The 12,020-nt window shown below is 39.2% G+C and overlaps 1 protein-coding gene across 2 annotated transcripts in view; it reads right to left on the bottom strand.

Annotated features, from left to right (window-relative positions):
- The window catches only part of ALG8 (ALG8 alpha-1,3-glucosyltransferase), a 111,999-nt gene that overhangs the window by 90,329 nt on the left and 9,650 nt on the right, over positions 1-12,020 (bottom strand). For both annotated transcript variants that reach the window (XM_053708680.1, XM_053708679.1), the window contains one exon: positions 362-555. In XM_053708680.1, the coding sequence (XP_053564655.1) occupies positions 362-555 (194 nt within the window). The remainder of the gene's footprint in view (positions 1-361; positions 556-12,020) is intronic.

Below are 12,020 nucleotides of genomic sequence, written 5' to 3'. Positions count from 1 at the left end.
CCAATGCAGATAGTTTCTCAGTTAAAGTGAAACAGGAAACTGTGAAAGACTGGTACCCTCTGAAACAGTCCCCACAACTCTAGCACCTTAAATGGATTTTGCCTGAATGTCCTTGTAACTCCTCAAGTCATCATATTTGTATAGCGCCGCAAAATTTGATAACACTGGGACAACTCTTGGCTTTGTGTTGATATTCTATAAACCACCTAGCAGGTTATGCTCAGTTTACTGTGCCCTATAAAAAGGTCCACGATAAATAGATTCTAATTCAAAGCTCTTAGCGGGTTCGTAAACATTGAAAAGAAAATCTTTATGGTACAGGTACATAAGAGGTCTGCCTCATTGTAAAATGTGCACTTACTGTCTTACAGCATATATGAAGAGGACATCTGTGACAATGACAGAAAGTCTTTGGAAGATAATCGTTTCCTGGCTGGCGTAGTTCAGGTTTTCCACCTTCAGCATCTCTCTGTCAAAGTATTGAGCAACAGAAGAGAGTAAGCGCTCAAACCAGGCGAAAAGAGGAGGATAATCCAGTGTCCACTCAGATGTTGCCTGGGACATAAAAAAAAAAAAAAAAAAGCACAGAAATTAAAGTACACCACATTCATTTTTAAATCTAAAGTCATTGACAAAGGCTCTAATTACCAAATGCACATTTTTAGCTTTTTTACTACCCATTTCACACTCTCTCTAACACAGTAAACAAAATAAAGGATTAGCGACATCCATGTATCTTCCCTTGCGCCATGTAAATGCAGACTGTCACATATGGTAACAAATTTGAAGCTTTCAACAAACTGCCATCAAAAGGGACATTTTTACACTAAATTAATTTTATAAGCATAGAACTGAGGTTATTCCACACCTTCCTCTGATTATGGGTTCCACCATGCTGAAGTCTATCTTTCACTGCATTCCAGTGCTGACCTGTTTGCACATGTTCAACAACTCTCCTGTGTAACCTAAGTTCCATAGTGGAAGCGCTCACAATTAGTGGGAGCCTGGGAGGTGCGTGAAATTTATTTAGTGTCCATTTAAAGCTAAAGGGACAGTCTAGTCAAAATTAAACTTCCATGATTCAGATGGAGCATGCAATTTTAAACAACTTTCTAATTTAATCACATTATAAATTTATTTGTTCTCTTGGTATCTTTATCTGAATGAAAGATTAGGAGATGGTCCATTTTTGGTTCAGGACCTGGGTAGTGCTTGCCGATTGGTAGCTACATTTAGACACCAATTAGAAAGTGCTACCCAGGTGCTGAACAAAAAATGGTCCGGATCCTATGCTTACGTTCTGGCTTTTTGAAATCAAGAGAACAAAGAAAAAACAGAATTTATGTTTACCTGATAAATTACTTTCTCCAACGGTGTGTCCGGTCCACGGCGTCATCCTTACTTGTGGGATATTCTCTTCCCCAACAGGAAATGGCAAAGAGCCCAGCAAAGCTGGTCACATGATCCCTCCTAGGCTCCGCCTACCCCAGTCATTCGACCGACGTTAAGGAGGAATATTTGCATAGGAGAAACCATATGTTACCGTGGTGACTGTAGTTAAAGAAAATAAATTATCAGACCTGATTAAAAAAACCAGGGCGGGCCGTGGACCGGACACACCGTTGGAGAAAGTAATTTATCAGGTAAACATAAATTCTGTTTTCTCCAACATAGGTGTGTCCGGTCCACGGCGTCATCCTTACTTGTGGGAACCAATACCAAAGCTTTAGGACACGGATGAAGGGAGGGAGCAAATCAGGTCACCTAAATGGAAGGCACCACGGCTTGCAAAACCTTTCTCCCAAAAATAGCCTCAGAAGAAGCAAAAGTATCAAATTTGTAAAATTTAGAAAAAGTGTGCAGTGAAGACCAAGTCGCTGCCTTACATATCTGATCAACAGAAGCCTCGTTCTTGAAGGCCCATGTGGAAGCCACAGCCCTAGTGGAGTGAGCTGTGATTCTTTCAGGAGGCTGCCGTCCGGCAGTCTCATAAGCCAATCGGATAATGCTTTTAATCCAGAAGGAGAGAGAGGTAGAAGTTGCTTTTTGACCTCTCCGTTTACCAGAATAAACAACAAACAAAGACAAAGTTTGTCTGAAATCCTTAGTAGCTGTTAAGTAAAATTTGAGAGCACGAACTACATCCAAGTTGTGCAACAAACGTTCCTTCTTTGAAACTGGATTAGGACACAAAGAAGGCACAACTATCTCCTGGTTAATGTTTTTGTTAGAAACAACTTTTGGAAGAAAACCAGGTTTAGTACGCAAAACCACCTTATCTGCATGGAACACCAGATAAGGAGAAGAACACTGCAGAGCAGATAATTCTGAAACTCTTCTAGCAGAAGAAATTGCAACCAAAAACAAAACTTTCCAAGATAATAACTTAATATCAACGGAATGTAAGGGTTCAAACGGAACCCCCTGAAGAACTGAAAGAACTAGGTTGAGACTCCAAGGAGGAGTCAAAATTTTGTAAACAGGCTTGATTCTAACCAGAGCCTGAACAAAGGCTAGAACATCTGGCACAGCTGCCAGCTTTTTGTGAAGTAACACAGACAAGGCAGAAATCTGTCCCATCAAGGAACTTGCAGATAATCCTTTTTCCAATCCTTCTCGAAGGAAGGATAGACTCTTAGGAATCTTAACCTTGTCCCAAGGGAATCCTGCAGATTCACACCAACAGATATACCAAATTATGTGGTAATTTTTCTGGTTACAGGCTTTCAGGCCTGAACAAGAGTATTAATAACAGAATCTGAGAACCCTCGCTTTGATAAGATCAAGCGTTCAATCTCCAAGCAGTCAGCTGGAGTGGGTCGAACGGACCTAGAACAAGAAGGTCTCGTCTCAAAGGTAGCTTCCATGGTGGAGCCGATGACATATTCACCAGATCTGCATACCAAGTCCTGCGTGGCCACGCAGGAGCTATCAAAATCACAGACGCCCTCTCCTGATTGATCCTGGCTACCAGCCTGGGGATGAGAGGAAACGGCGGGAACACATAAGCTAGTTTGAAGGTCCAAGGTGCTACTAGTGCATCCACTAGAGCCGCCTTGGGATCCCTGGATCTGTACCCGTAGTAAGGAACTCTGAAGTTCTGACGAGAGGCCATCAGATCCATGTCTGGAATGCCCCACGGTTGAGTGACTTGGGCAAAGATTTCCGGATGGAGTTCCCACTCCCCCGGATGCAATGTCTGACAACTCAGAAAATCCGCTTCCCAATTTTCCACTCCTGGGATGTGGATAGCAGACAGGTGGCAGGAGTGAGACTCCGCCCATAGAATGATTTTGGTCACTTCTTCCATCGCTAGGGAACTCCTTGTTCCCCCCTGATGGTTGATGTATGAACTTGGCCCTCGCTATGAATATCGCTCTCAGTTCCAGAATATTTATCGGTAGAAGAGATTCTACCCGAGACCAAAGACCCTGAGCTTTCAGGGATCCCCAGACCGCGCCCCAGCCCATCAGACTGGCGTCGGTCGTGACAATGACCCACTCTGGTCTGCGGAAGGTCATCCCTTGTGACAGGTTGTCCAGGGACAGCCACCAACGGAATGAGTCTCTGGTCCTCTGATTTACTTGTATCTTCGGAGACAAGTCTGAATAGTCCCCATTCCACTGACTGAGCATGAACAGTTGTAATGGTCTTAGATGAATGCGCACAAAAGGAACTATGTCCATTGCCGCTACCATCAAACCTATCACTTCCATGCACTGCGCTATGGAAGGAAGAGGAACGGAATGAAGTATCCGACAAGAGTCTAGAAGTTTTGTTTTTCTGGCTTCTGTCAGAAAAATCCTCATTTCTAAGGAGTCTATTATAGTTCCCAAGAAGGGAACCCTCGTTGACGGAGATAGAGAACTCTTTTCCACGTTCACTTTCCATCCGTGAGATCTGAGAAAGGCCAGGACAATGTCCGTGTGAGCCTTTACTTGAGGAAGGGACGACGCTCGAATCAGAATGTCGTCCAAGTAAGGTACTACAGCAATGCCCCTTGGTCTTAGCACCGCCAGAAGGGACCCTAGTACCTATGAGAAAATCCTAGGAGCAGTGGCTAATCCGAAAGAAAACGCCACGAACTGGAAATGCTTGTCCAGGAATGCAAACCTTAGGAACCGATGATGTTCCTTGTGGATAGGAATATGTAGATACGCATCCTTGAAATCCACCTTGGTCATGAATTGACCTTCCTGGATGGAAGGAAGAAGTGTTCGAATGGTTTCCATCTTGAACGATGGAACCTTGAGAAACTTGTTCAAGATCTTGAGATCTAAGATTGGTCTGAACGTTCCCTCTTTTTTGGGAACTATGAACAGATTGGAGTAGAACCCCATCCCTTGTTCTCCTAATGGAACAGGATGAATCACTCCCATTTTTAGCAGGTCTTCTACCCAATGTAAGAATGCCTGTCTTCTTATGTGGTCTGAAGACAACTGAGACCTGTGGAACCTCCCCCTTGGAGGAAGCCCCTTGAACTCCAGAGAATAACCTTGGGAGACTATTTCTAGCGCCCAAGGATCCAGAACATCTCTTGCCCAAGCCTGAGCGAAGAGAGAGAGTCTGCCCCCCACCAGATCCGGTCCCGGATCGGGGGCCCGCATTTCATGCTGTCTTGGTAGCAGTGGCAGGTTTCCTGGCCTGCTTTCCTTTGTTCCAGCCTTGCATCTTAAAGCCTTAAAAGTATTGCACACCAAATTTGGAAGCTTTAACCCTTAAAATAACGGAACCGGAGCCGTTTTTATATTTAACCCCTTTACAGTCCCTGGAATCTGCTTTGCTGAGACCCAACCAAGCCCAAAGGGGAATACGATACCAAATGATGCCTTCAGAAAGACTTTTCTATGTATCAGAGCTCCACACACATGCAGCTGCATGCCATGCTGTCCTCAAAAACAAGTGCGCCATACCGGCGCGAAAATGAGGCTCTGACTATGATTAGGGAAAGCCCCTAAAGAATAAGGTGTCTAAAACAGTGCCTGCCGATATAATCATATCAAAATACCCAGAATAAATGATTCCTCAAGGCTAAATATGTGTTAATAATGAATCGATTTAGCCCAGAAAAAGTCTACAGTCTTAATAAGCCCTTGTGAAGCCCTTATTTACTATCTTAATAAACATGGCTTACCGGATCCCATAGGGAAAATGACAGCTTCCAGCATTACATCGTCTTGTTAGAATGTGTCATACCTCAAGCAGTAAGAGACTGCACACTGTTCCCCCAACTGAAGTTAATTGCTCTCAACAGTCCTGTGTGGAACAGCCATGGATTTTAGTTACGGTGCTAAAATCATTTTCCTCATACAAACAGAAATCTTCATCTCTTTTCTGTTTCTGAGTAAATAGTACATACCAGCACTATTTTAAAATAACAAACTCTTGATTGAATAATAAAAACTACAGTTAAACACTAAAAAACTCTAAGCCATCTCCGTGGAGATGTTGCCTGTACAACGGCAAAGAGAATGACTGGGGTAGGCGGAGCCTAGGAGGGATCATGTGACCAGCTTTGCTGGGCTCTTTGCCATTTCCTGTTGGGGAAGAGAATATCCCACAAGTAAGGATGACGCCGTGGACCGGACACACCTATGTTGGAGAAATTAAGAGTAAATTAGAAAGTTGTTAAAAATTGCATGCGCTGTCTGAATCATGAAAGTTTTTTTTTTACTAGACTTACTTTAAAGGGCCAGTCTACCCAAAACAAAAACTAGATAACCCCTTTATTATCCATCAGTTTTGTAAAACACTGCTATATTAATACACTTTTTACTGCTGTGATTACCTTGTATCTAAGCCTCTGCAGCCTGTCCCGTTATCACAAAGCCATTTAAAAACTTGCATTTTAGCCAGTTAGTGCAGTTACATAAATAACCCCACAGGAGGGAGCACAGTGTTATTCACATCGCACACATGAACTAGTAATGTCTGGCTGTGAAAAGCTGATACAATGCACTGAGATAAGAGGCAACATGCAGGGGCTTAGAAACAATCAGAAATTTAGAGACTTAAAGGTTTTAAAGTATATTAATATAACAATGTTGGTTATGCAAACCTGGGGACTGGGTAGTAAGGGCGTTATCTATTGTTTTAAACAATAAAAAAACTTAAGTAGACTGTCCCTTTAACTGCTCTGGCACAATTCTCATTTTAACACTATACTGTATACAATGCATTTACCGTGACATGTTTGACATTGCCTTATGGTCTAAATCAGCTCTCAGCAGTATCTTTTGAGACAATAACATTTGCCGTTATCCATTGAGGTTTAGTCATGAGATCCCTGCTCTTCTCAACATACACATTCCTTTTATAAAACAAATAAGCTCTGTGCGGCTCCAGGTGATTTGTATTTAAAAAACTATTAAACCTATTTTCTCTAAGCAAATCCCCCTTATATATTGTTACTGTCCAACATCTTTTCCTTGATGGCATCCCATTAATTTAAAAGGATCACTAAATACAGTAGATATAAAGGGATACTAAACCCATTTTTTTCTTTTAGGAGCCGGCCTATTTTTGGTTCAGCACCCTGGATAGCGCTTGCTGGCTACATCTACACTAAAACAAAAACAGAAGAATCCAGCGAGAATCGTTGAAAAAGAGCGGTAACTTTATTATTTAAAAATAATGATAAAATACACTCAAAAATAGGGGGATAAGAAAATATGAGTTAGAGGGTATGCCAATTACTCATGAGCAGCCAGTAGGTTGGTCTTACGCGTTTCGGCTGCAAAATAGCCTTAATCATAGACCATATTGTGTATCTGGTTAACATCCCTTTTAAAGCCTGGTCAATAAAATTATTGATAAGTATTCCATACCCTGATTAACCCTTTATGGCACTATATCTTATAACAGTATCAAAATAGAGTAATTGAAATGACTATTTGTATTAGAAATGGCAAATTTGTATCACATGCAAAAAGAAAAGAGAGTTCAAAAGATAGCATTAACACTTTCTCATTTATAAATATACATGGAATGTATATAACTGAAAATGTAAACCTCTCACTCAAGACAGCAAACATTTAGATCCAGTCCTTATATCCTGTCACACACTGAAGTGGTTTAATCAGCACTCATTCACAACACTACTAGAAAGTATATTTTCCCTTAGTCTCCATCAATTACAATTTTGCTCTCACCCTTTTTTCCCCTCTTTCATGATTGCAGACCATGCAATTATAAGCAACTTTCTAAATTTACTCCTATTATCAATGTTTCTTTATTCTCTTGGTATCTTTATTTGAAAAAGCAGAAATGTAAGCTTAGGAGCCAGCCGGCCCATTTGAGTTTAGTATCACTAAGTATACCCCTTAAATCCTTGCTTTGTTAATATATTCATATCCTGTGGTAACTCATGTATAGGGCGGCAGAGTAAGACAAGGCATTACAGATTCATTCATTAATACCAAAAACAAAGATTAAAGAATAGGGCATACATAATCTGGTAACCAATATACAGGTAACAAAAGGAACATTAAATACGGTTAAATTTTTTACTCTGTGGCTCAATAATAACTGTCCCTACCTGGCCTCAGCATAGAAGACAAGATAACAGGCGGAAAGTACCTATTACTTTATGGAGACTAAAACTGTGAAACGTTAGGAAAAAAAGTTACATAATTCTACACTATGTGCCTTACCTAGCACGGGAGCAGGCTACATGTAGTTCAAGGCACGATTAGGCTCTTCGTGATTAGACAGTGAGCCCGTAACGTGCTAATTGAAAAAAAGCGGTGCAGAAGAGGACAGCTTCGCACTAGAGGGGAGGAGTATAGTTTTAGGTGACAAATTAGGCTTTTACAAAATATAGTGCAGAATTATGTAACATTTTACTGTCCCTTTAAATAAATAGTTTAAAAATACATCTGCATATTTTTCCCCAAGTTAAAGGGATACTAAAAAAAAAGATTCAGACAGAGCAGGCAATTTTAAGCAACTTTCTAATTTACTCCTAATATAAATTTTTCTTCATTCTCTTGCTGTCTAATTAAAAAAAAAAAAGAATTTGAAGCTTAGGAACCAGACCATTTTAGGTTCAGCACCATGGATAGCACTTGCTTATTGGTGGTTACATTTAGCAAACCAATAAGCAAGCATAACCCAGGTTCTCAACCAAAAATGGGCCAGCCCTTAAAGGGACATTAAACACTAAATAAAACGCTAAATAGAATACATTCCAAGAAAAGATTAGTCTGAGAATAACTAACTTACCACTGCCATTAGGTGTAATGGATCCTAGGGGCGCCTGCCTAATACCACAATTACCCAAATAATATGAACAATGGTGTACTTAATGTCTATATAAATATGTATATATAACCATATATAGCACAAGTTAACATAAATAACCACACATTATCAATAGTGTACAGTGAATGAACTTATTCTGAATCACGTCAGACTTTGAATTATTGTGGACAATATCAGTCCATATTTGTAAACTAAAGCACCGAATGTGGACCATAAAAATCACCCAATACAGGATTTTCTCGGGGAAATAAGGAAGTATGGCGATTCCTCTGGGCTGCTCCTCTCCTGGATATTCAATATCAGAAAGCCAACTATCTGTAAAAAACACAGAGGGCTCCTCCTAGTGTGACTCTGGTATAAGGTAGATATTGCTGTACTCACAATTGTGGCAGCACCAATGTGCTGAATGACACAGACTGGGATCTCAGTGTCCTAGCTCACTGCTCCTGGCGATAGTTCGATCTCACGTACTCTCTCCTCCAAATCAGACTTGTACTTGTTTTAGATCAAGTAGATTTATTTAAAACAATTTAGTTGAAAACAATTTGTTTAAAAGTAAGGGGTTGACATTCCCCTTAGACAACTGCAACGCGTTTCTCAGAAGTAACACTGTTTCCTAAGGCATATGTCTCATTAACAAGCACGGCTTTTTAAAATAACTCTAAACCAATCAGAGTGAGCTTTCAGCTCAAACCCATTTTGCAACATTTGTTTCTAATCAGTACATCACCCTTGTTGCAAAGAGTAATAGGTAAATAGCCCATATTATCAAAACATCTTGTAAATACTTCAGGTTGTTATAAAAAATAAAATACATTAAAACATTCTTTTACTCTGTGTTTGAAGGAAATCAATTGTCTGGAGTGTGCAAGTGGCGAACTAAAACGCTCATATATATTACTGTGGTGCGAGGGATCTACCTTATAGGAGATCTATTTGAAAAATATGTATACTAGATGTCAGTTTCAAATAAAGGCCACCTCTTGACTAAGATAATCTTTAATCTGTGGTGTATTGCCTAGGCGTCCCCTAGGAACCATAACACCTAAGGGCAGTGGTTAAGAGTCATTTCTTGGAACGTGTTTTGATAGGGTGCAGCCTCACATAACACATAATGTTATCTGTGACAGAAGGAAATGCCAAAAGATCTAATCTGGGCAATAAAGTACCCACTGATATGGAAGGTGGCCCACCTAGAAATGACAGTGATGCTTTAAAAACCAACTATTTCATAAATTGGAAGACTTAAAAATAGAGCATTGCCACTGGTGGGACCTAGATGCTCTCAAAAGTATAATGAACAGAGATACCAAGAGGTTTAAGATTTTTTTTTTTTTTTAAACTGTTCATTTAAAAATAATCCCGATCTGCTAAAAAAATGGTTTGAAATTCTAGATAAAATGTTTATTCAACTTAACATAACTTGATTGAACACAGACAAAAATTGGTAGATGAGATGGGGATAGAAATAGAAAAAAAAAAAAAATATACAAAAAGAACTTGAACCCTTAGCACACCATCCTGAATATAATGAATAGTCACTCTAAAAGGTCACTGACGCATACCAAAATTAAATTATCACTAGGAAAAAAAGGGATGAAGAGGACTACTTAAAAAGGGGAAGTAGAAGTACATACATACATACATCAGAAAATCTAATAAAGTGAATAACAGAGTGGTGGACTGTAGTTAACTATAACAAAGCAGAATAGAAATTTTCACATAATAAACCCAATGGATAAGGAAATAGGCCATAGTCAAGAACAAGCCTATTGAATACACCAATGGGCCACCGGCCAAACCCTATTAATATCAATAATAGATATACACCCCTTATGGATGCAGATCAGGGAGCCATACACACACGATGGAAGTCAATAAACAGGCCAGTACACCAATGGTCTTAACCATCCGTAAAATAGTTGATTTGGAAGTTTAACACAGAATGATAATTCCAATAATAGAGGCCATAGCTCAAACCAGCAGTATGACAATTTCTCCAATTCACAAACTTGTATTCATAACAATTCCAATATCAATGGGGTCCCACATAGTGGAAATTTCATAAATCCACCTAGTGGAAGTCACAATTCCAATATACAACAATTCATCTGTCACTCCACAGGTTAATTTGGCACCTCTTCGGAGGAAAGATATGCAAAATCCAAACCCAAGAATCAATCAGGGACATCAAAAAAGGCCATACGGGCACACCTCCAAACAAGAAAAATTGGAGAAATGAAAAAAAAAAAAAAGGATATTCAATCTCTCGGATTACCCACTATCGAATGATGTAATTAGGGTATTAGGAAAAGAATTATCCTTCTGTCCCTCCAACCCCATAATATTTTCAATCTATATGTAGATTTGAACAGGTTTACAAGGAAACAATCCCTTTAAAGGCACTTTGCATTGAAACAATTGAAACATCAAGGAATAGTAGGTATGCCTACACTCACGGATGATATGAATAATAGGGAAATACAGTAATCCATAGTGACATTGATTCACTGGTAGGGAACATACACACTAATCTCAAACCATTATCTACATTCACACCTCCTAGAGGGGATGGATTATATATCAACTTATTCCTTAGTGATGAAAGATCTTGAACGCAAACCGAAACATGCATCTGGTAAATCTAAAGCCAAACTAGAGAGAAGCATTAATCAAGTTGTAAAGGAATAAATCTATAGTCATCCACCAAGCGGATAAGGGAGGAGGAGTAGTCATCCAAAACTATGCAGAATATACAGCAGAAGCTGATTGTCTCCCAGAATTCTATGTCTACTATAGAATTCTAGATACAGTAGATATATCCCACTGACATCTTTCTGAAGAAATTACTATCCAAAATAGGATTATGGATTTAGGTAAGGTATTTTAACATCAAATGAGAAATTATATATTACACACAAACAACCAAATATACCATTCTATTATCACTAGGGATGCACCGATACTAGTATCGGTATCGATACCAAGTATTTGCATGAGTACTTGTACTCGTGCAAATGCACCGATACTTAAACTGATACCTCCACTTCCTACCCATATGATATCTTGTGGCGTTTTTTCAAACTGCATGTTCCCATTTCATTTTAAACTGGAGTGGAGACTAAACTAAAAATTGTTTACTACTGTTCTGACAATACAAATTGCTGTTATTTGTATTATTGTAGGAGAGATCACTGTACCTCGTTCAGACAAACCCCTGAAGTACTGGGCAGTTAATAAACAGATTTCCAGCTCTGGCTAAAATGGCCCAAAATATCTTTCTGCCCCATGCAGTAATGTGGAAAGTGAAAGACTGTTCAACTTAGCGTCAAACGTCTATACAAATGTCAGATTGAGGTTATATAACAGCCCTACCACCCAATTGTATCACCCCTTTAAATTTAATATTTTATTGTAATATTTTTTATTTATTAACATGTTCAGTGAACTTTTTTATTCTTTATAATTATAAAGGACTGTAATTCAAAATACATTATGAAATAAGGAATCTTAAATAATTAGTCTGTATTGTGCTTGGTAAACTGTCACATGACAAAAAAAAAAAAAAAGTATCGGTAATTGGTATCGGCGAGTATTTGAAAACAAGTATCGGTACTTGTACTCAATCATAAAAAAATGGTATCGGTGCAACCCTAATTATCACCTCCCTAAAATACATAAAAATACCCAGCAACCCCCAGGGAAACCGATTATTGTGGGTATTAATAACATTATCGACAAGGTATCTGCATTAGTTC

This window comes from Bombina bombina, chromosome 3, assembly GCF_027579735.1.
Source record: "Bombina bombina isolate aBomBom1 chromosome 3, aBomBom1.pri, whole genome shotgun sequence".
In the NCBI taxonomy this organism is placed as follows: Eukaryota; Metazoa; Chordata; class Amphibia; order Anura; family Bombinatoridae; genus Bombina; species Bombina bombina.
This window is presented reverse-complemented; position numbering and strand designations above follow the sequence as displayed.